Genomic DNA, 26,215 nt, shown 5'->3' with positions numbered 1-26,215 from the left:
TTAAGGGCAAATCCTATTGATGACTGGTCCTCCGGATAGGATATGAGTAGCTGATCACCTGACCTGCAACCGGGCAGAATGTCATTATTGAAGTCGGAGGCAGAAATATTATAGAGGGCTTCACTCCTATTGAAGTCAATGGGAACGCTGCCACCAATTACACCTCTGCCTCTGACCCCGGGGTCGGAGCTGGAGGCTTCAGTTCCTCTATTGAGTTCAATGAGAGTGAAACCCTCTATGATGCTTCCGCCTCCAACCCGGATTATGATGGTTGGTCCCGCCAAACTGATGTAGGCCTGGGTGATCAGCTGATCGCGGGGGATTCTGAGCAGCGGGTCCATGGCGGTCAGCTATTCATGATACTATTCTAATATTGAGGATAGGTCATCAATAGGGTTTGGCCGGAAAATCCCTGTAGTTTAAGAAAGGGCTTGTCCAAGGAGGCAGAATCCCACCCGGATTTGTGGGGTCTAAACCTCCACTTCTGGCCCATCTCCGACACGAGGCATGAACGTCATCTGAGGGGATCGGCTCTTCCACTCATCTCTTTACTAAGCCGGCCTCCTTCTAGCTCTCTGCGTTGGCCGTGATAAAGTTGGGGTCTGGATTAGTTATTAAGATGAGTGGAACAACCGGCCCCCTGCAATGACGGGTAAAGGGAGATGGGCCATACCACATGACTCCATCAGAAATGGGCCAGAACGGGGGGTCCTGACACCATGGACAACCTGTTTACTGCTTATCGGGCAGCTGGAAGCACTGAACCTGGAAGTGGTTGACCGACTTCTGCAGGAAAGTTGGAGGATTCATGCAGTAATTATGGGGTGTTTTTATTTATTTTATTTATTTTTTTAATGGGTTCTAATTAGTAAATTTGGTTTTATTAGAGGAGGAGTCATTGAATTGTTAAAGAAAAATGATCCGCAAGTTTCGGTGATGCCTCCTCTTTAAACCTCATTGATATGAAACTGAAATATGTCTTTAAGAGGCTGACTCTTACTATTTCTTGCATTTGGAAGTCATAGAGAGCGACGAGCTGCAGAGAGCGGCTTTTGGTCTGAAGGACTCGCCATGACCCGGGATTACTCGCCAGCTGCAGAGGAAATGATCAGTTTAGCTTTGGAGGAGCCACTTAGGATTGTTGGGGCTTGACCGATCAATGCTAACTGATCGACTGACTGAAGGGTCCTCGGTGGACCTGGAGATCCCTTTAAATAAAGCTGGTAGCACCGGTGGCTTAGTCTCTTCACACCTTTACAGCAAGCTCAAACTCAATTAAATAATTAAGCGTGAAAACCACAGTTAAACTCCACGGCTCTTACCGCACATTGTCTGCACATGGATGCCTCCCATAGCGTGGACCATACACTAACCGCATACCTACATGTATAGATAATATGTCTGTGCACTACTGCATAGCCGGGCTTCAAGATTACATTACAGGTGGATAAGACTATTGTGCAGTAACTGGAGACTAGAGATGAGCGAGCATACTCGTCCGAGCTTGATGCTCGTTCAAGTATTAGGGTGCTCGAGATGCTCGTTACTCGAGACGAGCACCACGCGGTACTCGTCTCGATTAAACGAGCACTGACCATTGAATTCAATGGAGCCAGCAATACAGCCGGCTCCATTGAAAGCAATGGGCTGCCGGCGATCGCGGGATAAATTGTCGGGAAGGGCTTAAATATATAAGCCCTTCCCTGCAATTCATCCAGAAATGTGTAAAAATAAAAAATAACTATACTCACCTTGTCCCAGCAGAACGATGTTAGCCCATTGAATTCAATGGATAGGGCGGGCGAGGAGCAACATGCAGGGCTGCATTTCGGGCTCCGAGGTCTCACTATTAAGCCACAATAGTGGCAAGAGTGAGACCCCCCCCCCCCCCCACTGTCAGCATAACGACCGTTCTCCTCTGCCACAGCTGTAACAGCTGTGGCAGAGCAGAACGATGTTAGCCCATTGAATTCAATGGAGCCGGCAATACAGCCGGCTCCATTGAAAGCAATGGGCTGCTGGCGATCGTGGGATGAATTGTCGGGAATGTGTAAAAATAAAAAATATATATATACTCACCTTGTCCCGGCAGATGGAGTTCAGCGCGGCTGGCCTGCAGTGGGTGTGAAGGGGGTGTGAGTCAGACCTGCCCCCTGATTGGCTCAGCGCTGAGCCAATCAGAGGCAGATCTCACTCACACCCATTCATGAATGGGTGAGTGAGTGTTGCCTCTGATTGGCTCAGCGCAGCTCTCAGCTGAATGACAGCAGTTCAGCACCACAGTGCAGGGGACAGCAGGAGAAGACATGGCTGTGCCCTGGCAGCTGAAGGGAGGTGAGTATCTATTTTTTTTGTTTTTTATATCATTTTTAATTCATTTCCAGGGAATGGCTTATATGTAAAGCCCTTCCCTGAAAAAGAATTCAGGTGTGCCAGCAGACCATTGTCTTCAATGGAGTCGCCGGCAGCAGCAGCGGCTCCATTGAAGAGGATGCCTGCATTTTTATTCTTTTTTACACTAAAATCTTTCTTTTTCAGGTAAGGGCTTATATTTTTAAGCTCTTCCCGAAAATTCATCCCGCGCTCGCCGGCAGCCCATTGCTTTCAATGGAGCCGGCTGTATTGCCGGCTCCATTGAATTCAATGGGCTAACATCGTTCTGCTCTGCCACAGCTGTTACAGCTGTAGCAGAGGAGAACGATCGTTATGCTGACAGTGCGCGGGGGGGGGGGGGGTTCTCACTCTTGCCACTATTGTGGCTTAATAGTGAGACCTCGAAACCCGAAATGCAGCCCTGCATGTTGCTCCTCGCCTGCCCTATCCATTTCTGTGTTTTTTACATGACTTTGGTGATTTGCTAAGATTTTCACAAATGAAAACCTTAGCAGAGCACCAGTCATATACAAAAATGCTCGAGTCGCCCATTGACTTCAATGGGGTTCGTTACTCGAAACGAACTCTCGAGCATCACTGAAAGTTCGACTCGAGTAACGAGCACTCAAGCATTTTGGTGCTCGCTCATCTCTACTGGAGACGTCATGCAGTGTGTCACATTGTCACCATTTATCCAACTGATACATTGCAACAAACTATCAGGACGGAAGAGAGATTTGTGCTGCTGATGTGTTTGGGTCACAGAGGATTGTCTAGACTGGATATCCACTAGTTGTCAGTAGCATCCCTCCCCTAGAAGTTGTCGGATGAAATGACACTTTCTCTGTGATTGTAACGTTATAAGTAATTACAATATCAGAGCAAAAGGAGAATTTATTGCAGAACACTGACCACTTGTCGGAAGGCTCTAGTACCCTATTGTACCGCCTCTAGCTTGGATACAAGATGTGATACGGGTGGGCATGGAAGCTCTAGTACCTTGTTGTACCGCCTCTAGCTTGGATACAAGATGTGATACGGGTGGGCATGGAAGCTCTAGTACCTTGTTGTACCGCCTCTAGCTTGGATACAATATGTGATACAGACAGGCATGGGGGCTCTAGTACCCTGTTGTACTGCCTCTAGCTTGTATACAAGATGTGATATGGGCGGGCATGGAGGCTCTAGTACCCTGTTTTACCACCTCTAGCTTGGATACAAGATGTGATATGGGCGGGCATAGAGCTCTAGTACCCTGGCATGGATACAAGATGTGATACGGGCAGGCATAGAGGCTCTAGTACCCTGTTGTACCACCTCTAGCTTGGATACAAGATGTGATACGGGCAGGCATGGAGCTCTAGTACCTTGTTGTATCGCCTCTAGCTTGGATACAAGATGTGATACAGGCAGGCATGGAGCTCTACTACCTTGTTGTACCACCTCTAGCTTGGATACAAAATTTGATACAGGCGGGCATGGAGGCTCTAGTACCCTGTTTTACCACCTCTAGCTTGGATACAAGATATACGGGCAGGCATGGAGGCTCTAGTACCCTGTTGTACCACCTCTAGCTTGGATACAAGATGTGATACGGGCAGGCATGGAGCTCTAGTACCTTGTTGTATCGCCTCTAGCTTGGATACAAGATGTGATACAGGCAGGCATGGAGCTCTAGTACCTTGTTGTACTGCCTCTAGCTTGGATACAATATGTGATACGGCTAGGCATGGAGGCTCTAGTACCTTGTTGTACCACCTCTAGCTTGGATACAAAATTTGATACAGGCGGGCATGGAGGCTCTAGTACCTTGTTGTACCACCTCTAGCTTGGATACAAAATTTGATACAGGCGGGCATGGAGGCTCTAGTACCCTGTTTTACCACCTCTAGCTTGGATACAAGATGTGATACGGGCAGGCATGGAGGCTCTAGTACCCTGTTGTACCACCTCTAGCTTGGATACAAGATGTGATAGAGGCAGGCATGGAGCTCTACTACCTTGTAGTACCGCCTCTAGCTTGGATACAAGATGTGATACGGGCAGGCATGGAGCTCTAGTACCTTGTTGTACCGCCTCTAGCTTGGATACAAGATGTGATACAGGCAGGCATGGAGGCTCTAGTACCCTGTTGTACCGCCTCTAGCTTGGATACAAGATGTGATACAGGCAGGCATGGAGGCTCTAGTACCCTGTTGTACCGCCTCTAGCTTGGATACAAGATGTGATACGGGCAGGCATGGAGCTCTAGTACCCTGTTGTACCGCCTCTAGCTTGGATACAAGATGTGATACGGGCTGGCATAGAGGCTCTAGTACCCTGTTGTACCGCCTCTAGCTTGGATTAAGATGTGATAGGAATGGGCATGGGGGCTCTAGTACCCTGTTGTACCGCCTCTAGCTTGGATACAAGATGTGATACGGGCGGGCATAGAGGCTCTAGTACCCTGTTGGACTGCCTCTAGCTTGGATTAAGATGTCCTTGCAGAAATCAGCTCAATGCATGTGCAAACTGACCCTAAGAACAGCTGATCGGTTTGGATCCTGGACAGCAGACCCTTGGTGATCTAATGATTCTTGTGGATGAGCCTTTAATAATTTACAACTGGACAACCCGTTTAGGTGACACCAATAAAAATATAACTCCTCCCACAAAAGAAAATGCCATCATAGAGCAATGTCGACAGAAAATATAGCTGTGTCTGCGGCCCCAACTACTGTATAATTTGGCTGATCTGTATGTTACTTCTATCGTTCCAGCGAGTCACCCGGTCACCATGTGATGTCGTCCCGCAGAGACGTGCGGCCTCCTGGTGTCTCAGTTGTTACAGCCTGGTGGATACATTGTTGCAGTCAGATGTTGTTATATGTCCAGATACCAATAGTCAATTTGTATCATTCTCACTGGATCCCCTAGATGGGAGGATCCACCCACATGGTTAATGTTTATTCTGGGGCACAAGGATCCTTTTAGGAACAAGGAGGTTAATCCTATCAGTCACGTTTTACATAGTGGTCAATGGGACATCTACGCTGCGATGGAACAGGTGTGGCCCCCAATGCTGCCCAACCCTGTAGGAAGACGAGCCTTCCCGGGTACGTGATTTACTACCCTTGAAGGGCAAGTGACATTTAGTGGTCTGGAAAGTCTTAGAAAGATTACACTGTCAATGGGATACCACATAATGTATGAACCTCTAGGGAAAATCCCACAGACCACCGAACCAAAGACCACCCAGTGCAGTGTGATGGCCACTGCTCAGGGGAGGCTGTGTTACTTTTTCCGAGAGGACATCTCAGAAGGAAGGGGTTAATTTTGTAGCTCGCAGATTCACGGCTTGGAGTAATTTTAAAATATTCCATAAATAACCACAAGCAGAAATAGGAAAGTCTGGAGGTGTTGTCATATTCCCGTTTTACAAGATGTGTCATCGGAAATGCTCAGTACGTGTCGTCTTTATTCATCTTGTTACATTGTAACTTTCGGTTATGCGTTTGATGTAGGAAAGAGTCGCTTAAGTAGCACTTGTATAAATTGGTATCATTTAAGGAATTGCATTCCTTTGAGAAACTTTAAAGGGATTGTCCAGTTATGAATTACTAATAGCTCATTCTCAGGCTAGGTCATCAGTAGTTTGCTGCCGATCAGCTGTTCTCAGTCAGTTCGCTCATGCACTGAAGTGATTTATTACAGGAAACAGACAGCTTCGTTCTTACTGTAGTGGCCCCGTCTGGTATTACAGGCAAAGTTCACACTGAAGTGAATGGAAAGTGTGCCTGCAATACCAAACCTGGCCACTGCAGTGGAAATGGAGCTGTCTGTTTTCCGTCGAAATGAGCTCAGTGCATGAGATCAATGGCCGGCGAACAGCTGATGAGCAGGGGTCCTGGGCATTGGGCCTCAGCGAATCTACTATTGGTCAGCAGTTCTACGGAAAGGCATCAGTAGTTCATAAGTGGACACCCCCTTTAAATAATATAAGAGATCACTGCTTAAATGCCATTTCTGCCATCTAGTGACGTGGTCGCTTACCATCTTTTTAATTCCATAATAGGGGCCAGGAAACAACCAATGTTTGGCGACTACGAGGCCCAAAGACATTGGCAGGAAGTAACGCTCAATCTCCCGGTGAAGCAATGGTTTGTAGTTTTCTCAAAAATTATTTTGCACATTTTTTTTAATATTAACCTAAAATTTTCATTTGGCGATCCGTCCCTCATTCCCTCCCCCATTCCCTCCCAAGGCTTTATAGGCTTTATTGCTATGTTGGCATTGAAATCAATGGCAGCCTTGCCTGCAGTTACAAGCATGGGCCACTACAGAGGTTGGCGCAGAAGCTTCCGCTCTGACAGCATGCACTTGCTCAGGTGATTGGTTGGGGTCCCGAGCAACAGACCCCTGCCAATCAACTACTTATGACTTATCCTGATGATAGGTCATCAATAGTAATTCACTGGAAAACCCCTTTAAGCAATATCTCTCACCCACTAAATAGGGTATCAACAGGGCCAGCACGGTATCTGACTTACTACACAGTGCCTATACTGTATTTCCATTGCGGTCCTGTTTTCCCAGAGCAGAACAGAATTGCACTCCCTTCTAGTAGAGCAGCTGCCTGGCATTGAGTATACTTCTGCAGAGAAAAGGCTTTCTTAGGGGAACAGGGCTCCTTGGTATCAAATTTAGTATCTGGCTTTAATCCTGACTTATAGTGAAAATACGGCGCAGGTTTAAAGCTCCTGCAATCTAGCAGGCGCACATTGCTTTCTGAGCTGTCGGAGACGGCCAAGGACCAGAAGGAGAAGACAGAAGAGGTTAATAATTACTTCCGCCTTCTCTTTTTCAGCTTACATAGGGCCTAATGAGTGAGAATAGAGATAGCGCCAGTAGCTAGCATTTCCTGTGTTGGACCTGGTGATCACGTGAATGCTGGGTGCCGCCTGGCATGGCAGAGCTGCTGGGTCTTAGCAGGCCCAGATCAGTGTGAAACTTAGCTCCGCCCCCATCTCCTCTCATTGCAAATAGTGCTGAGGGGGCGGGAGCTCAGTGCACTGCTCCCGGCTCTTCCAGCCTCCTCCCCCTGCAGAGAGGAACGCCGTATATTGGCCGGCGTGAATACCCGGCCGATATACGTTCGTCTGAATAAGCCCCGGAGGCATTGTTTATTGGTCTGTTTGTGATTTTACTTTTGTTAATGTTACAATTTTTATAAACCGAAGACACCCCTGCGAGGGGTGTAAATGTGCAGCTCAATCTGTAACACAAATTTCACTAAAAATCTTTGTAACGAAAAAGTAAAGAAACTTATTTTTTTAAATAACAAAAATTGCTTTATGTCACCAAATTCTGAACCCAATAATTTTTCTTATTTTGTTCATCGCTTCCACTATGTGAGGGCTCATTACTTCGAGGGGAGAACTGTAGTTTTTAGTTGTAAAATTTTGGAGTACATCTTTTTTATTCAATTGTTTTGGAGATGGGGTAAGAAAAAAACCCTCAACAATTCTGACATTTGGTACAATTTTTTTTTTTACTTGTTTAAAGAATTGTATTAAGTCTTTTTTTCTCCATTTTTCTTTTTGTAGTCCGCACAGGGGACTTGAACTTGCAGTCATTTGATCGCTTGTACTATATACTGCAATACTTGCATTGAAGTATATAGGTATTTTCAATGTTTCTTATTAAACGATGCCACATAGGCCAGAGGCAGGGCTTAATAGGCATCTGTACATGACAGCTCTGGGAGCTTCCTTTACCATGCTCCGGGCAGCCTTGCTCTACCCCCCAGAACTGCTTTGATTGGAACTAACTAATGGCTGTGGTTACTGGCAGCTCTCAGCTTCCCAAAACAGCTGATAGCCACCGGGTATGCCGCAGACGTGGCTTCTGAGCCCTCTCCATACACCCTTCGTGACCACATGACATATATATGTATGTGATGCACTTGGGAAGGAGTTGAATTTGGTGAAAACAAGCCACATATCTCCGAACCACCAATGCAGCCACGTGATCCTCTCAGCCAGTTGCCATATAACACTTACATGGTTTGTTTCTAATAGATGCACTCATTGTAAGAGGTCTATTACCAGTACAGGCACTCTAGTTGCCGCTGTACATTTGCCGGTCTTTGCGGTGGGCATTGTAGCGCCAACCTCCAATAAAACTTTTTCCCCCCTTATTACCAGGTACTTCAATTCTACTGAGAATGACCTTCTGTACTGGGGTCTAGACTACCCCCCTCTCACAGCCTATCACAGCCTGCTTTGCGGTTACATGTAAGTATAACATAATTTCTTGATGATTTTCCCCTTCGTCGTTGACCTGTGTACCCATCCCACATTGTCATCAGGCTTTTTTGAAGGGCAACACATCATGCCAATCATTAGGTTAATAACAATTTCTTAGTAGTTGTGAGGACCTCACTCGTTACTGACTAGAAACTAGTTTACATCCTGACCAGTAATTAATTGGGCTGTCCAGTTGTAAATCACTGATGGCCTATCCTCAGGATAAGCATTATTAGTAAATCAGCGAGGTCTTTCACCCAGGACCCCTACCACTCAGCTGTTTGCCTTACTAGTGTGTTGGTGCACTGAGCTGATTTCTGCAGGAGGCTGACAGATCCGTTCTCTCTGGTAATACAGGCAAAGTACCCATTGGTGTAAATGAGAACTTTTGCATGTAATACCAAATCTGGTCACTCCAGTGGAAACGGAGCTGTCTGCTTCCTGCACAGATCAACTCAGTGCACAAATGCAGTTGCCCAGAGAACAGCTGATCGTTGGGGATCCAAGGCAATGATCCTCTCCAATCTACTATTGATGACCTATCCTGAGGATAAGTCGTCAATAGTGTAAAACTGGACAACCGTTGTAATGGAATTTACCATATATCATAGTATCTACCATACTCTGTTATAGAGCTCACATGATCAATCCAGACTGGGTGGTGCTGAAATCGTCACGAGGATATGAGAGCCCACACCACAAGCTGTTCATGCGTGGAACAGGTATGTGTATTCATAGAGTAAATGAGTTGTGTATTCTGGAGATTGGAGTTGTATCCACAGTGTTACAGTATCTTTACAGATGTAGCAGAGTGAAATGTGTTATATAAAGTGTAACTAAAGTTTTAACAAACTTTTGACTGAGACCCCACCCCACTAATTGCTTAAATGAAAAGGCGGAAGCTCTGTGCCCACTATTATCTGTCTTCGGAATGGTGTACACACTTTAGGCTTAAAGGGGTTGTTCAGTTGTAGACTATTGATGGCCTGTCTGTTGGCCAGGACCCCCACAGATTAGCTGTTCGATGAGCTGCTGCACTTTTGTACTGAGCTGATTTCAGCAGGAAGCAGACAGCTCCATTCATACTGCAGTGGCCAGACTTGGTATTGCAGGCCAAGTTCTCATTGGAATGAATGTGAACTTTGCCTGCAATTCTAAGCCTGGCCACTGCAGTAAGAATGGAGCTGTCTGCTTCCTGCTGAAATCAGCTCAATTCACAAGCACACTGGCCTGGCGAACTGCTGATCGATAGGGGTCTTGGGCAGTTGGCCACTGCCATTCTACTACTGTTGACTTATCCCAAGTATAGACAATCAGTAGTTTACAGTTGGACAACTCTTTTAATAGAAAGTATATGTCAGTACACGTCTCACTGATAACAGCTCAAGGGACTCGCCTCTCCGATGAGCACTTTTGCCTCTTTCTTTAAGCTATTGGTGGGGTCTCTCTGACATGTCAAAAGTTTGTTGAAAGTTTAGCTTGTTGGGTTTTGGTCTTAAATGGGTAAACACATATGCTAGGCAGATGCTTAACTGCGTGTGCACTGCCCGTTGACTTTAGACTTCATGCTGGCCCATGTATGTCTCTGCAGCGTCTGCAAGGATATCACTTAATACACGGTGCGCAGTTGTCATGCTGTATCTTAGTTCAGTGTGCGGTGATGACACTTACTGCCCCGGACCCAGCAGTCATGTGCAAGGTGCTATTTAAGCAATTGCCGCAGTGTCATCTGCAAGGTGTCTCAAAGGTGGAGTCGCACACTTTAAAGATGGTGGCTATTTGTTCAGTCCTCCCTTGAGTGTTGCACATTGGGTCAACTTCAAGAAAACAAGAAGTGTCGGAGCACATACCGTATCTGAGACGTGGAGAACACTTGATTTATTCCGGAAGAAGTCTCCTATCACTCATGGTTTATGAATCCATCTGACACGTCTTCCCGCTGCCTGTTGGCTGATGACTTCTAATTATTTCCCATGAAATATGGATACATTTCGCTTTTTAACCTCTAAGGTGACTCCTTGAGATGTCGCTCCTTGTTAATTGCTGCTGGCACCATGAGTGATGGGATGTGTATACAGACGATGCCCATTTAATATTAATAGGCGCCATCTTTGTAGTTTTAGTTGCAGACCTGATCATTTACATCCCTGCCGTTCTCTGGTACTGCTCTCGCCTGCAAGAAACCTCTGCAAGAAAAAAAGTAAGTATGTCACCCGCAATCAGAATTGTGAGTTTTGGGGGGCTGTTATTGGATGGGCATTACTGAATTCCTAAAACTAGAAATAAATGATAGATATATATATATAATGTATGTATTGGTGCCAATTTCAGGATTTACAGCGGTCTTCTCAACTACAAAGTCTTCTGCTGTCAGTGCACTCCTTCACTCGGTACCCGGCGGCCTGTAGTAAGTGCAGTGCCGTTGGTCAAGTGATGTAGAAGTGCCATCACCTGACCAAGGAGGGCACTGCGCTCAGTACAGGCCACCGAGTGAAGGAGTGCACTGACAGCAGAAGACTTCGGAGGAGAGATGACCGCTGTATCTCCTAAATTCAGCTGCTGGTACTCAGCCAATTTTTCCAGTCAAAATCTGCACCAGCGGTGTGAATTTTGCGCTGCAGACATTCCGCAGCATTTCCCCACCGTATAAACTTACCTTTGGGGTAACGGAATTGGTGGAGATTTTCCTCAGCGGAAAATCGACACCAAAATCCACACCGTTGCTGTGAATTTGGGTGGGGATCCACATCAGAATTCAGCCCTTCCATTAAAAAAAGAGTGAAATCTGTTATGGATCCGCACCCAAAAATGCATCAAAATACCTTCACACGCAGCGGAAATTCTGCGGATCCGTTGCAAAATCCGAAGCATTTTTGCATCAAAAATCCAATTTTCACCTGCAAATCCATAGCTGATTTGAACCTGCAAGTAGTGGAGGCATCATCTGACCAACGGCGACGCTTAGTAGCACTTTCCGGATTATGGATGTGCGCTGCATTGAGGGTCAGTATGAGGTGAGAGGAGCAACGTTGCAGGTTCAAATCAACTGCGGATCTGCAGCTGAATGCCAGTCAAAAGTGAATGCACACTTAGGCTAACTTCACACGGGAGAGCACAATGTATCGCTGAGAATCACAGCCCAATATTGCGCTCGCCAACATGCTATTTCCCACGGAAGCAAGGCGATTTTATCCCATAACCGCCTTGCATCACTTCGGGGAAGTAGCGATCGCAGAGTGTCTACCATTGTTTTCAATGGGCAAACCTTGCATCGCAGTGCGCTGCGTACAACCAGCAATGCGGTGCGATGCTGCTGCCGACCTCATTGACAACAATGGGAGATGTGATGCGATAGCACAGCCAGAGATGGGATGTGCTGCGATTTCGCACCGCTCATGTGTATGACCCGATTGAAAAGAATAAGGTTCATATTCGTGCAACGCACAAATCTCACGCGATTTTCTCTCCTGTGTGAAGCCGGCCTTAGGCAGTATTAGCGTAGCAGGTCTATTTGCTCTAATGTAACCTGTTTCCATATTATTATGCCGCTATTTCAGCAACAATATCCACAGTCGGCCTAAATAAAGGCACCTTTACACTTGTGATATTTAACTCCTTGTTTCCTGTGTCTCCCGTCATTCAGGTCTTGTCTCTGTTCTGCATTTTGCTGTATCCCGGGCTCATCCTCATAGACTACGGACATTTTCAGTATCCTTTGTTTGCACATAGTTTTCGGTTTTGTCCTCGGTCCATTCGGTAGGCTCTCCTATAGCAGCTGGAGGGCCGTCGCCTGTCAGTCATACAGTTTCTATATTTGGGCCGTGGATACATTGTTTCTTGTTCTAAGCCTTTGATACCTTCAAATCCAGGGTGTGCTGCCCCCATGTTACCGAGCCACAATACAGGCTTTGACATTTGCATGTTGACCCTTGCCGGCTTTTGTTTTTCCCAGCACTAAGAAATGCAGCCGACCTAATGATGTTGCCCTTAACGCAGACACACATACAACTCTGTCAGTCTCGGTTTTGCGCTGTGGGGGATCATCGCGCTATCGTGTGGCCGCGAGGTTTTGGGGTCGCTGGCGTTTTGCCTCGCTTTGAACTATAAACAAATGGAACTTTACCACTCGCTCCCGTTCTTCTGCTTCCTCCTGGGAAAATGTATCAAGCAAGGAATCGCAGGCTGGGGGTAAGTGAGCGCACCGCTGGACGTACATACAGGCTTGGGAGTCACTAGCGTAATTTTTGCTACAGTTTGCTACAGTTGTATCCAGTCTAGAGAATCTGTGGGCTATATACAACAGCCGAAATTTCTGTCCTGATTTGATCATTTGTTATCAGGTATTATATATGGCACTGTGTACACTTAGTGTGACCAGCTACTAGGGGTATGCCATTGAAAATATCTCTTTAAGCTATGGCCAAATCTAGCGGATTTTCCACAGGTTAAAATCCACTGCACAGTTCGCTGCAGATCATGTCCAAATTCACATGGAATACACAGATTTCGATTGTGGATTTCACCACCTGAGGTGAAATCCGTACAGAAAATCCACAGCATAAATTGACATGTTGCGGATTTAAAATCCCTACCCCAGTTCAATTTATGGTACGTTGAAGGGGTGAAGTCTGTTGCAGATCCGCTTCAACATCCACACCAATGGTGCTGATTGTGACAAGGAATTTGATGCAGATTTTGGTGTATATTTTCTGCCATGGAAAATCTGCGCCAATTCCTTTATGTGTGAACGGATCCTTGAAATCATATCCACACTGATCACAGTAAAATGCTGCGTATTTTAAGCAGACAACTCCGCTATATGTGAATGTACCCCTTAAGGTGCTTTTACACGACGGCCTGCTTACTGTGAATGGAGGCGGGTAGGTCGCAACGATCCCCGACCTCTCTGTCTCCGGTCAGCGATGCTCGTTTCTGTGTAAAAGCAATGAAAGCGTAAATCGTCCAATGTAAAAGCACCCTAATTGTCATCACATAAATATTAATCTATAGCACCAACATGATTGGCTGTGAAGCAGCCAGATATACAGGGCCACATAGCAGCCAGGCATATACTGTTAAATAACTTCCAGGGTTAATGTCAGGATCCCTGGTGGCCTGGGGCACTGAAAGAGGTTAGGATCCCCGTTGGTCTCGGGCAATGAAAGGGGTTAAAGTCAGACTCCCTGGTGGCCTTGGACAGCAATGGAGTTCACATCCGGATTCCTGATGGCCACATTGGTTGGATACACCAGTTTAATAGACTTAGCCTATTGTGTAACTTTTTAACTTCTAGTAAACCTATATGTTTTTGGTTTGGGTTGATTTAGGCTCGATTCACACATTGTAGGTTTCATTCATGTTTTCTGGCATAAGTGCAGGAAAAAAATGGTGCAGTATGCTGTTATTTTTTTACAGTACAGTGACAGAAAAACATGACTGAAATGAAATCGAATCCATTGTAGTCAGTGGGTTCCGTCGGGCACGGCTGGTTTCTGTCATTTTGACATGCAGGCAGGAAACGGGAACCTGAACAATCAGTATTCAGACTCCTGTTACAGCCAGGACAATGCTGCAGCCTGTAGAGGTGGACCGCAGGGAAACATCATCTGTTGGGCTGCTAAAAGATGAACGTAGACGATCATCGCTCATCGTGTAGTTTAAACAGCCGCCGTTCCATAGCGTACGGCTCCTGTGTATTTCAATGGAGAGGGGCGGGGAAGCAGGGGAGAGAAATCTCCTGCACTGCCCCGACCCCCTGCTGGCCGCTCGGTGTGCAAGCCAGCTCTGCTAGCAGCACAGGAGCGCAGGGATACAGGGACGAGTTTGCCCGACACTCGTCCAATGTAAATGGGCCTTAATTCTAGCAATGCTTGCCGCAAAGGATTTTAAAACTAACAGTTTGTCTGCCTTAGGCCACCATGGATCTGGACTGAACCCCATAGCTGATCCAGGCGGGTCCCCTTCCCTGGGCCGCGGGGGATCCAGGCGGCAACCCTGTCCCTGCTCTGGGCCATGGGGGGTCCGGGCGGCAACCCTGTCCCTGCTCTGGGCCATGGGGGGTCCGGGCGGCAACCCTGTCCCTGCTCTGGGCCACGGGGGATCCGGGCGGCAACCCTGTCCCTGCTCTGGGCCACGGGGGATCCGGGCGGCAACCCTGTCCCTGCTCTGGGCCACGGGGGATCCGGGCGGCAACCCTGTCCCTGCTTTGGGCCACGGGGGATCCGGGCGGCAACCCTGTCCCTGCTTTGGGCCACGGGGGATCCGGGCGGCAACCCTGTCCCTGCTTTGGGCCACGGGGGATCCGGGCGGCAACCCTGTCCCTGCTTTGGGCCACGGGGGATCTGGGCGGCAACCCTGTCCCTGCTTTGGGCCACGGGGGATCCGGGCGGCAACCCTGTCCCTGCTTTGGGCCACGGGGGATCCGGGCGGCAACCCTGTCCCTGCTCTGGGCCACGGGGGATCCGGGCGGCAACCCTGTCCCTGCTTTGGGCCACGGGGGATCCGGGCGGCAACCCTGTCCCTGCTCTGGGCCACGGGGGATCCGGGCGGCAACCCTGTCCCTGCTTTGGGCCACGGGGGATCCGGGCGGCAACCCTGTCCCTGCTCTGGGCCACGGGGGATCCGGGCGGCAACCCTGTCCCTGCTCTGGGCCACGGGGGATCCGGGCGGCAACCCTGTCCCTGCTCTGGGCCACGGGGGGTCCGGGCGGCAACCCTGTCCCTGCTCTGGGCCACGGGGGGTCCGGGCGGCAACCCTGTCCCTGCTCTGAGCCACGGGGGATCCGGGCGGCAACCCTGTCCCTGCTCTGGGCCACGGGGGATCCGGGCGGCAACCCTGTCCCTGCTTTGGGCCACGGGGGATCCGGGCGGCAACCCTGTCCCTGCTTTGGGCCACGGGGGATCCGGGCGGCAACCCTGTCCCTGCTTTGGGCCACGGGGGATCCGGGCGGCAACCCTGTCCCTGCTTTGGGCCACGGGGGATCCGGGCGGCAACCCTGTCCCTGCTTTGGGCCACGGGGTATCCGGGCGGCAACCCTGTCCCTGCTTTGGGCCACGGGGGATCCGGGCGGCAACCCTGTCCCTGCTTTGGGCCACGGGGGATCCGGGCGGCAACCCTGTCCCTGCTTTGGGCCACGGGGGATCCGGGCGGCAACCCTGTCCCTGCTTTGGGCCACGGGGGATCCGGGCGGCAACCCTGTCCCTGCTTTGGGCCACGGGGGATCCGGGCGGCAACCCTGTCCCTGCTCTGGGCCACGGGGGATCCGGGCGGCAACCCTGTCCCTGCTCTGGGCCACGGGGGATCTATCAGCATTGATGCTATGTGGCCCTGTGTGTATCCAGTTGCTTATAGCTAATTATTTTAGCGCTGTACATACAAATATACTTGATGTAAGTAATTTGGAAACGCTCCTTATAAAAATGCTGTGTTTGCGCCTGCGCACGGTCCATTAAGGCTTACATAGTATGTGAAATTCCAAGGAATTAGTTGTGAAAAGTTGGCTGTTTGTGACGTCGCCGCTGTAAACTGTCTGTACAGAGCCGAGGTCTTCAGGTTCACACCGGGCATTTTTGCATATGAAAATCCATACTTTTTATAAATTCTATGTTTTTCAAAACATTTTGTATCAATTTATTGATTTGCAGATTTCGGCTCACGCTATTGTTTTATATTTAAATTTTCATGGAGGTGATTTCGGCATCCTCTGCCATCCTCGCACGAACCCCTGTGATACTAAAGAACGCACTTTTAACGTGAAAGATTAATTCTTTATTTACACGGCGGATTTTCTTGTGCGAGTTTTGTGTGTTGCGAGACGCACGGAAATAGAAGGCGTTATTTTAAAGGGGTTTATTTACTTTTGTGTTTTTTGTTTTTTTTTTCCAGTTATAGTGATGTTGCAATTTAAGCCAGAAAAATTGGCGCATGTTCTATTTTTGGGTGACATCGCCCATTATTTTCTATGCATCCTAAGAAAAAATATTGCGTCGCACCCACATACCAATACTATTAAAACATGTAAGTATGCCATGCTTGAAAAACGTGCGTGCAGCGATGTCATTCGTTTTTTTCGTGAAACGCATCGCAGTGGCGGGGATATCACAGGTTTACAAGCGCCGTGTTCGCTCGTGTAAATACAACCTTGCTGCAGTTTTTACAAACTTTTAGACAAGTCAGAGTGCTATGTCAAAATTTGGGAACAGTGGGGGTCCCGCTGCAGAAACCACCACTGATTGCTGTAACGAAGGGACTGCAGCACCCACCCAAGTGCTGTGCCCCTTCAGATGTCTTCGCTCCCCGTCAGCTCCTCTCGGCAGCTGAGGATGGATGCCTAGAGGTCTGTAAACGATGTCTATAGACCTCTATGCATCCATCTTCAGTTAATGAGAGGAGCCGGCAAACGATGAATACAGCCAAAAGCGGCAGAGCACTTGGATGAACACTGCAGCCCCCTCATGTCAGCGATCAGTGCGGGCCCTTGCTGTTCAAAACTTTTGACATGTCAAAAGTTTGTAAAAAGTGCAGTTCCTCTTTTAATGTCCTCTTGATCCTTCTGGCTAGTAGGTCCCTCAGGTCTTGCCCTGCCCCCTGCTTCATTATTTTTTTTCAATATCCCAAAACGCGCGGCGGACTGTTCCTCGTCCACTTAATCCTGACACTGTGTCGTGTTATGTCACCTGAAGTCCCCTACAGAGGCGACTTATCTTGGAGAGGCCACTTTCTCTCTCTTCACAGGTTCCTGCTGCTGCTGAAGATCGGGGTGACGGTAATTGCCGCCTTCAGCCTCTGTTGGATCCCTTTCTTGACAGACATTGAACAAGTCCTTCAAGTCCTCAGCAGACTGTTCCCCGTGGGCCGCGGACTCTTTGAGGTCGGTGTAGTGTTCTCTGTTCTGTTTCACATACACTTTAGGGATGCAGGGCTGCACACCCTTCCTGGGACGGGGTGGGGGGGCTCGTTGTAAGTGGCCCTGGCCCCTCGGATATGGCTCGCCAGCCCTCTGCTTAGTGTTTAACCCCTTGGCTCGGAGTCGTGTGCCAACAGATTCTGCTTATGGCCTCATTAAAGCCATTGTTCCACTCGCACATTCTTTCCAGTGAGATGGATTCCATAGTAAGCCGGCGTGCCAGCGAGGCCTCATAAACGCAGCAGCCATTACCCGCTCTCTTTTCTTAGGCCTGTAATGTGCTATGCTAATTGTTTGCCTTTTAAAGCCATAATTATTTTTTATCGGAATCATTCTGCTGCTTTAATGCCGCAATTATTTTCTAGAAAAATTGATTTGCAATTTCGCTTTTTTATTTTTTTTTTCCTTGTCCGTCTTGGCTGCAAATCTGCTTTCTCTTGTCAGGGTTGTAAAGGGACGGAGGATGATCATAGCAGGGAGGAAGCAGGCTGCTGTAAAAAGGGCTAATTGGAAGATTTACAGTCATGCAGCTATAGGGAAATTCCTTTAATCTGACATTTGATAATCCAGAAAGTCTGATAATCCAGCGCCTATTGGGTCCCAATGATGGTGGATGAAAGGCATGATGCTGCGTGTAGTTCTCACGTTTGGTCTATCTGCAGACGTACATTTCTAGTGCCCGTTCTTCAGAGGCGCTCATTACGCAGTCATGCAGCATATATATGAGCGAAATTCTTCAACTTTCTAATATTTTAGGCTGTATTTACGCAGGCGAGAAAAACACGCACGTTCTGAGTGATTGCAAGACGCACAGAACACGTCCCCCCCCCCCTACCTTTCCTCCAAAATGCATCGCAATCAGAGAAAATCGTAGGTTTATAAGCATGATATTAGTCTGAGTTTCTCTGACCGATATCTGGCTTGTTTGCGTAAATACGGCCTTACCCAACCGTTCCTATCCATTTTCAACATCTCTGCTTGCTGTCAGTGAATGGGAATACTCTAGTTTACATTTGTCCAGGATGTTAATGTTTCACGTTGTGGAGAGCGCCACACGGGTGTAGAGTCTTATATGGGCCATGCAATGCCCCCTAGGAAAAAACTATGCAAATGAGTGATGTAGTAATCCTCCACAGCGCCACCTACTGGAATGGTAGTTTGTATTCCTAGGCACATTGCAAGGCCTGTTAAAAGGTCAGATATTGACTTGGAGCTACTATTCCAATAGGCGGTGCTGTGGAGGTTTATTGCATCCTTTATTTGTCTAGTTCAGGGCTCATTCACACAGGCGTATGCAATTCCACTGCGTGAAAAACGGACCAATTTCTCCGCGTTTATATGAGCGTCTCGTGTTGGTTTTCTTTTTTCTTTGATTTTTTTTTTTCTTCTGTGTCATCCATTTTTCAAGAAGGCCCAATTAATGTCACCCTTTGTTTCAAGGTCCCCTGGTAACACTTGCGCACGTTCCTTCCATGTTCGTTGCATTGTTTTTACATCCCCATAGACTTGGGCGATCTAGGTCTGTGAATAACGGATCAGAAAAGCGCACGCTGGAACTGATTTTTCTCTTTTATGTCGGCCGTTGGTTCGCATTCAAAAACCCCCAAAAACGTAACTAACGTCCGTCCGTGTCAGTAGCCTACTTTGCGTTTAATAAGTCTGTTTGTTGTCTGCATTCCTTCGTTTAAAAACACAACACGGACGGGAAAAACACCCATGTGAATGAGCCTTTCATTCAAAAGCTGAAAAGCTCCTATATTTTGCTTACAGTGCAGGAAATCCTCTGTGAGCGCAAAACGGCTGCAGCACTAATTGTTCTGTGCTGCTTGGTGCTTCAGGCTGATAAATCTCGGTTGTCGATGTGGATCAAGGCTGTCGGCATGGAGTCCAGGGTGGCTAAAAAACACTTCCAGCACCAAAATGTTGTAACAAGCCAAGGGTGGAATTTAAGTTTATGGATGCATGAAATAATGTTTATGTTCACTGACAGCAAGCAGGAACCCTAAAAACTGGTGAATTGAGATACAAAGTATATACGTTGACTCGTACAATGATTGAAATGTCATCACCATAAACTAAGTTATGGTGCTCATAGGACAGATCCCGAGGAGTCCACATTCCCGGCTATTGCCCATGGTAGTCATCATCAAACTTCTTTCTGCAGGCTGTGCAAGCACACATTGTTCTCTATGTGACGGCGCATGCACAGCCTGCAGAGGTGGGGAGTGGGTAATTCTGCATCCCAGGACTCCTTGTGACCTCTTCTGTGAGCCCCGGAACTACAGCCTGGTTTAGACACAATGATTATCGCTCAAAAGATGTCTTTTGAGTGATACTCGTGTGCCTTTATTTGCAAGGTGATCGCTCAAATGTTTCGCCGCTTGTTTTCTGCATCCAGCCGTTCTCTGCACGGAGCGCCCGGCTGTTATACAGCTGAGCGCTCCGAGCGGGGTATGAAGAACACAGCTAGACCGCTCTGTTCTTCATACCCCGCCTGTCTTCAGGGAGCGGGATACAGCTGAAACAATAGTATCAGCTGTATCCCGCTGTAAATTCCTGATAAGATTGATCATTCTCTTACAGCACGCTGAAAGACAACAATTAGCGATTCCTTAACGAAAAGCTTATTTTTTTTAAGACAATTGTGTCTTCATCAGCCTTTGGTTTGTGTCGCTCGTAGACGATGACAGGGTCCCTTTAGAAGGTTGAAACTCAATGAAACGACCTCCTAGTATCCATGACGTATCACAAGATTCCACTGATGACCATATGTGCAACACAGAAGTCAGTGAATTCGTGTAGGATCCAATTTAACCCCTTCCTGCTGCAGCCCTTTTTCGTTTGTGTCTTTTTTTTTTCTGCTCCCTTTCAAAAAAATCACAACTCTTATTTCTCCGGTTTCGTGGCTACAAAAGGGCTCATTTTATGCAGAACAAGTTGCATTTTCAATGGTTTCATTTGACCCACCATATAATGTACTGGAACACTGGTACAAAGTGGGGAGAAATGTGGAAAATGCAGCTCTGCAATTTTTGCTTTCTGTCACCATATTTGGACCGCCATAACTTTTTTACTTTTGCGGTAATTGGGTTGTGTGCAGGCGCACTTTTTTGAGGCGACCTATAGTTTTTATTGACACCATTTTTGGACACACAAGACTTTTGGATGACTTTTTATTCATTTCTTTCTGGGATACTGAGTGACCGAAAAAACACAATTCTGGCATTGCATATTGTTTTTTTTTTTTACAGCGTTCACCATGAGGGATTAATAATGCTCTATTTTAATCTGGACTTTTGCAGACACAGTGATACCAATTTTTTTTCCCCTCTTAATTTTTGATGAGACGACTGGGAAATTTTTTTTTTTAGTTTTTTTTTTTTTTCACTTTTACTACTTTTTTAACTTCACTAGTTCCCATAGGGGACTTCAACTTGTTTGATCGCCTATAGTGTATTCTAACAGGCAGTCTATGAAAACGTGCCACAGACACATCTTCATAGGCAGTCAGTCACAGCTGGCCTGAAAACTGAACGTGACCCCCTGATCACACTGTGGAAAGCGGGGGGAGTGTTCGGGACCCCCAAATGCCAATCAGGGCATTTTAATGCCGCTGTCAGAATTTACAGCAGCATTTTAATGGTTAACAGCCACAAGCGGGGTTCATGGTGGTTCTGGCGGGCATCAGCTGCGGAGATCCGCTATCTATATCTAGCAGGTTTGGCGCCCAAGTCCGCTTCATACACAGACCACCGATGGGCACAGTATTTGTATGGCACACGCCGGGAAGGGGTTAAAGTGGACGTTCCGAACTTGACCGCTACACAAGAAACCTTAGTAGTTCTCAGCGGGAGCGCTCTAAATCTGGGTGAGAAGGGTTCCTAAATAGTGGATGTGCCCGTAGCAAATCCCTGGTGAGCGGCTGCGGCGGTGTAGCGGAGGCCGGCCGTTCCTTCTTCCCCTGGCCACACAGCTGTGAATTAGCAGCTGCCTGACGGATGAGTTTCGCTGACATGATCGCTGTGGTTACGAATTTAATTTTGAAAGCGATCCTAGCACAACTGTTAATGTCTTTACCGCTCCTGATTTATGACATGTTAACCCTGTCCCTGCCAAGGGGGAACGCCGGGCATCTGACACTGTAGCAGAGCTCGGCTGACAGTGTTATGCGAGTGTCGGCTCGGACTACAGGGAAGTCATGCGGATTCTTACTGGGAAATGCTGCAGATTCAGCACAAATGTTATATCGATGACATTCACGTTCACTCCGCGTATATAACACCGCCATTACTTTACTGTTAAAGGGCCACACGCCTAAAGCCGGCAGTCACACACGTGCTGGAGGTTCCCGGCTCTGGAGACATGCAACATGAAATAGTGGTTATAGGGGGTCCGGGTTTGGAGTTCTTTGCGTTATTTGAAGACCACTATAGTTGGCCTTAAATGTCTGATGAGAGGGAGCAATAGATTGCACAGTCTGTAATTATACGATAGGTGTAAAGGGTTTGTGTGCTGTGCAAGTCTTTTTGGAGGTCTGATTCATTGGGCTCACGAATCTTGGCAAGAAGTGTTTGTGCATAGAGTTCTGGTCACTCTGCTTAAAGTCTATGACTGCAGAAGCAAAGAGTGCGCTGTGGATGTTCTTTTAGGGTACTTCAGTCATGGAGGAAATGGTGCAAATTTTCTGCAGTGGAGAATTTTGCAACAAAACCGCGTCCCATTCGCACCATTGGTGCCGATTTTTACGTAGTTTTTGCCGTGGATCCAACAGCAGATTTCAACCTTTCATCATTTGCTGCGAGTTTTGGTGCAGAAAATCCTCACCAATGTCACTATGTGTGAACCCACATATATTACACTTCCCTGTTTCCCCGAAAATAAGACGCGTCTTATATTAATTTTTGCTCCCAAATATGCGCTACATCTTATTTTCAGGGGGTGTCTTTATTTCGCCGCGGCAAATCCGTCTGTGGCCGCTAATCCCTCAATTGGCCAGCTTTGTGGACGAAATTTCTCAGAAATCTTGTCCACATGGGACAACAAATCTGTCACGGCAAAGCAGGGAGAAGCCGGTGTTGTGGTGCGGATTCACCGGCCACAGAAACGGAAAAGCGTGCAGCCAGGTCACTTCAAAACAAGCGGCTGAGTGCCGTGGGTTTTGAAGCAGCGCTTTCCCGGCGGAAAACTCGCTGCTTATCGCTGTGGCCAAACTGCGAGATTTCCGCTGGAAATACGCTCTGTGAGAGCCCAGCCTTAAGAATCACACAGGGTGCCTGATTCACACACAGAGCCATAAAAAAGTAAGGGCTGTTAAGTAACGTACCTGTCTGCAGACAGAAGTTCCTGTACCACTTGTAAGCAGGGACGGTATTGCAGCTTCCGGCCACCAGGCGGAGCTCATCACAGCAGACATGTACAGCAGGAACAGAACGTACAGTATGGACTTTTCCAGCCAGCAAGGGGAGCTCACAACAGCACACTCGTACAGCACAGCAGGGACTGGATAACAGCAGACTGTCTGCAGATCTACCTATACATCTGGAGGTAGGAGACAACGGGGATGGCAGCAGGGGACAAGCCTCTTGACTTGCCTGCACACTTTACTATGCCTTACTATCGGGGGTGCCTTATATTTGGGACTTCTGCAAATTTCAGGGGGTGCCTTATTTTCGGGGAAACACGGTAGTACCCCCACCCTTACAGGGCTCTAGATGTAAGAAAGTTACCCCAGAGCCATTGATTTCTAAGCTGTATAAATGTAGGCGTTGCTAGTTATCCACCACCGGGGCAGCTGGCCTCTTTACCATTTATTTTGTATTGTGTGATAGTCTCTGGGTTAGGACTTATAGGAACTATTAGCTTCCGCTACCAACACTTGGTGAGCTAGGGTCTCATTTTCAGCTCCTTAGTACAATCTTTGAGATAGCTGGGGTCTGTATTGAGTTTATATTAGCGGACTCTGGAAGCTAGATGGCTGATAGCTCTAGTTTTGTTGGTAATCCGTCCGAAAACATTCGGCTAAACTTGAAACCAATGAAACTCGAGGCAATGATTTCCATAGTAAACAATGTAAATCCAATTAATTAGTTCTAGACATTCCAAAACACACACACCCACATTTTTGTACAGCGTTTAGAGCCACTTTTACAGCACTGCTCTAAACGCTGTACAACGCTCCCATTCATTTCAATGGGGCTGTTCACACAAGCCTTTTCGGCGCTACCTCGCACATTGAAATGAATGGGCAGCGGTTTTAGCACTGCTGAAAACTCGGCACAACTTGGTGCTGCATTTTTTGCAGCATTAACCGCATATCAATTTTTGGGGGGAGGGCTTGAAACATAAGACCTACCCTGAAAATCATCCCTAGCTTCACTAGATGGGGGGAGGGGGAGGAGACAGTACTCTCCTTGCAGGTGCCGTCTGGGTCTCGGCCGCTCGTCTCTGGCGCTGCTCCAGGCTTTCTCTGCACTGACAGATCTATTGCTGTAAGCAAGGTTTGGGAACCCCGCCTCTAGCAGTAGATTGCTGTGATTGGTTCTCGGCACTGGCTCGATACCCAATCACAACTATTTATTGACTGGCTCAGCCAATCCGAGCTTGTCTGCTCTGATTGGCAGAGTCAGTCAATAAATGGCTGTGATTGGACAGGGCGGTAACATGGGCCGGCGAAACTAGAAGCGGGTGACAAAAGTAGAGGCGGAATTCTGCGTTGAAGAATCCGCAAAACCGGAAATCGGCGAAAGTAGTAGTATGACTGCATTTGGGTTGATCAGTTGCATGATATCATCCATGCTTAGCTAGGGCAGATATTCCATCATACTGCTCCTCGGTGACTGATCGCACCTTAGTAGTTTAGAATACTATTTCAGTGGAGGTGCATCCAGTGCCCAGAAAGTGTTCAAAACCTAAATCTAAATAAATTAATAGAAATATAGCGCATTAATGTTTCTTCTTTTCTTTCAGGATAAAGTCGCCAACGTTTGGTGCAGTCTCAGCGTCCTTTTCAAAATCAAGAACGTTTTATCATCGCAGGCTCAACTGCGGCTCTGGTAAAACAGTAAAATGCATCACTAAGACGTGCGCCGCAGTCAGTCAACCAGAAAATTCCAGGGTTCACAAACTTATTCATAATAGGGGACACACAGATGTATGCATCCTATACACACACAAATAGATGAACTTTATACTACCCTGTTCTATATACTGCATATATTATAGTGTTTTCTAAAGAAAATTGTAGTGTGAACTCACATGCAGGACTGATTATTCTTCACTGAAATCTGTGCGACAAACCTGCCTTGCATGCGAATACCCTTATAGAGGATGTCCTGTTTACAAAACGCATTTTCATACACCTTTTTACGAAATCCTAAGTTTATAGAGAGGGGTTCTCTGTTCAAGACCCTCAAACAGTTAAGAGCTTCTCTTGCTCAGGAGGACCTGTCTTGTTCTGCATTACACAGATTTCAATGGATACTATGTAATACTTCATTTCTCCTCTGGAGGTGCTGCAAGAAATCAAACACTTACTACTATAGATTGAGCGAGTATACTCGCTAAAGGCAATTGCTCGAGCGAGCATTGCCTTTAGCGAGTATCTCCCCGCTCGAGATGGAAGGTTCGGGTGCCGGCAGCGGGCAGGGAGCTGCGGGGGAGAGCGGGGCGGAACGGAGGGGAGATCTCTCTCCCCCCCCCCCCCCCCCCCCCCCCGCTCCCTCCTGCTGACAGCTGCTACTCACTGCTCTCCCGCACCGGCAACCGAACCTGTAGTCTCGAGCGGGGGAGATACTTGCTAAAGGCAATGCTCGCTCGAGCAATTGTCTTTAGCGAGTATACTCGCTCATCTCTACTTACTACCATGTTTCCCCATACATCACAGCTGATCACTGGGAGCTTCTGCAGGAAAATACTTGGTAATAATCTTCTTATCAAGGGACCCTTCTAATAAGTAGAGATTGTCCAACACACAAAAAAAATGGTTAAAGGCTATTTATACTTTTGCACTCTTTTTTTTTTTTTTTTATTCAATGTGTTTTTAAAAATGAAGACTTTTGGAAATGGTTATCGTTAACCAGTTAAGCAGCTATTCAGATAGAGGATTAGAGTAGAGATAGCTGTGTAGTATTAAGTGGGTGGGGTTATGCTGCACAGCCTCTGAAAGAGTAGAGGTGAGAGGTAGCTGAGTGTGTAGGCATTCATGAGAGAAACTGGCTGATCAGTTCTGAGATCGCACACGTCAGAAACTTGAATGTAGGAGAGATTGTACACAAAGTATGAGGTTTTCTAAATGCGCGGAAAGGAAAACTCAAAGCAGATAAGTGCATAATTGTTTTTTCGGGAGGGAGTTAATCAGATATGTGTGTATTGAATTTTCATACACAAAGTTTTCCATAGCCTTTAAATACCAATGGCTATATATGTTTTCTTATTTCCTTATTCCTTTTCCCCTTCAGTTTTGCCTGTACCATGCTAGGCGTACTACCATCCTGTATCAAGCTTACTGCTCATCCGACTATCAGAGGGTTTAAACTTGCTTTGGTAGGTATTAGTATGTATTCTACATATACATAAGGACATACAAGTCTATAAAGGAAGATATGCGACCAGAAGCTGTGCTCGTCTTGATACTGCTTTACATGCACCAGTT

General features: G+C 47.3%; 1 protein-coding gene across 1 annotated transcript in view; it reads left to right on the top strand.

The window, feature by feature from the left end:
* ALG6 (ALG6 alpha-1,3-glucosyltransferase) overlaps positions 1 to 26,215 on the top strand; it is a 40,534-nt gene that overhangs the window by 2,409 nt on the left and 11,910 nt on the right. The window contains exons 2-10 of the mRNA XM_066597703.1: positions 6,428 to 6,512; positions 8,559 to 8,648; positions 9,294 to 9,382; positions 10,778 to 10,860; positions 12,304 to 12,368; positions 12,663 to 12,848; positions 17,394 to 17,529; positions 24,532 to 24,617; positions 26,022 to 26,106. Coding sequence (XP_066453800.1) covers positions 6,428 to 6,512; positions 8,559 to 8,648; positions 9,294 to 9,382; positions 10,778 to 10,860; positions 12,304 to 12,368; positions 12,663 to 12,848; positions 17,394 to 17,529; positions 24,532 to 24,617; positions 26,022 to 26,106 — 905 coding nt within the window. The remainder of the gene's footprint in view (positions 1 to 6,427; positions 6,513 to 8,558; positions 8,649 to 9,293; positions 9,383 to 10,777; positions 10,861 to 12,303; positions 12,369 to 12,662; positions 12,849 to 17,393; positions 17,530 to 24,531; positions 24,618 to 26,021; positions 26,107 to 26,215) is intronic.

The sequence above is a fragment of the Eleutherodactylus coqui genome, chromosome 3 (genome assembly GCF_035609145.1).
Source record: "Eleutherodactylus coqui strain aEleCoq1 chromosome 3, aEleCoq1.hap1, whole genome shotgun sequence".
Taxonomy (NCBI): domain Eukaryota; kingdom Metazoa; phylum Chordata; class Amphibia; order Anura; family Eleutherodactylidae; genus Eleutherodactylus; species Eleutherodactylus coqui.
This window is presented reverse-complemented; position numbering and strand designations above follow the sequence as displayed.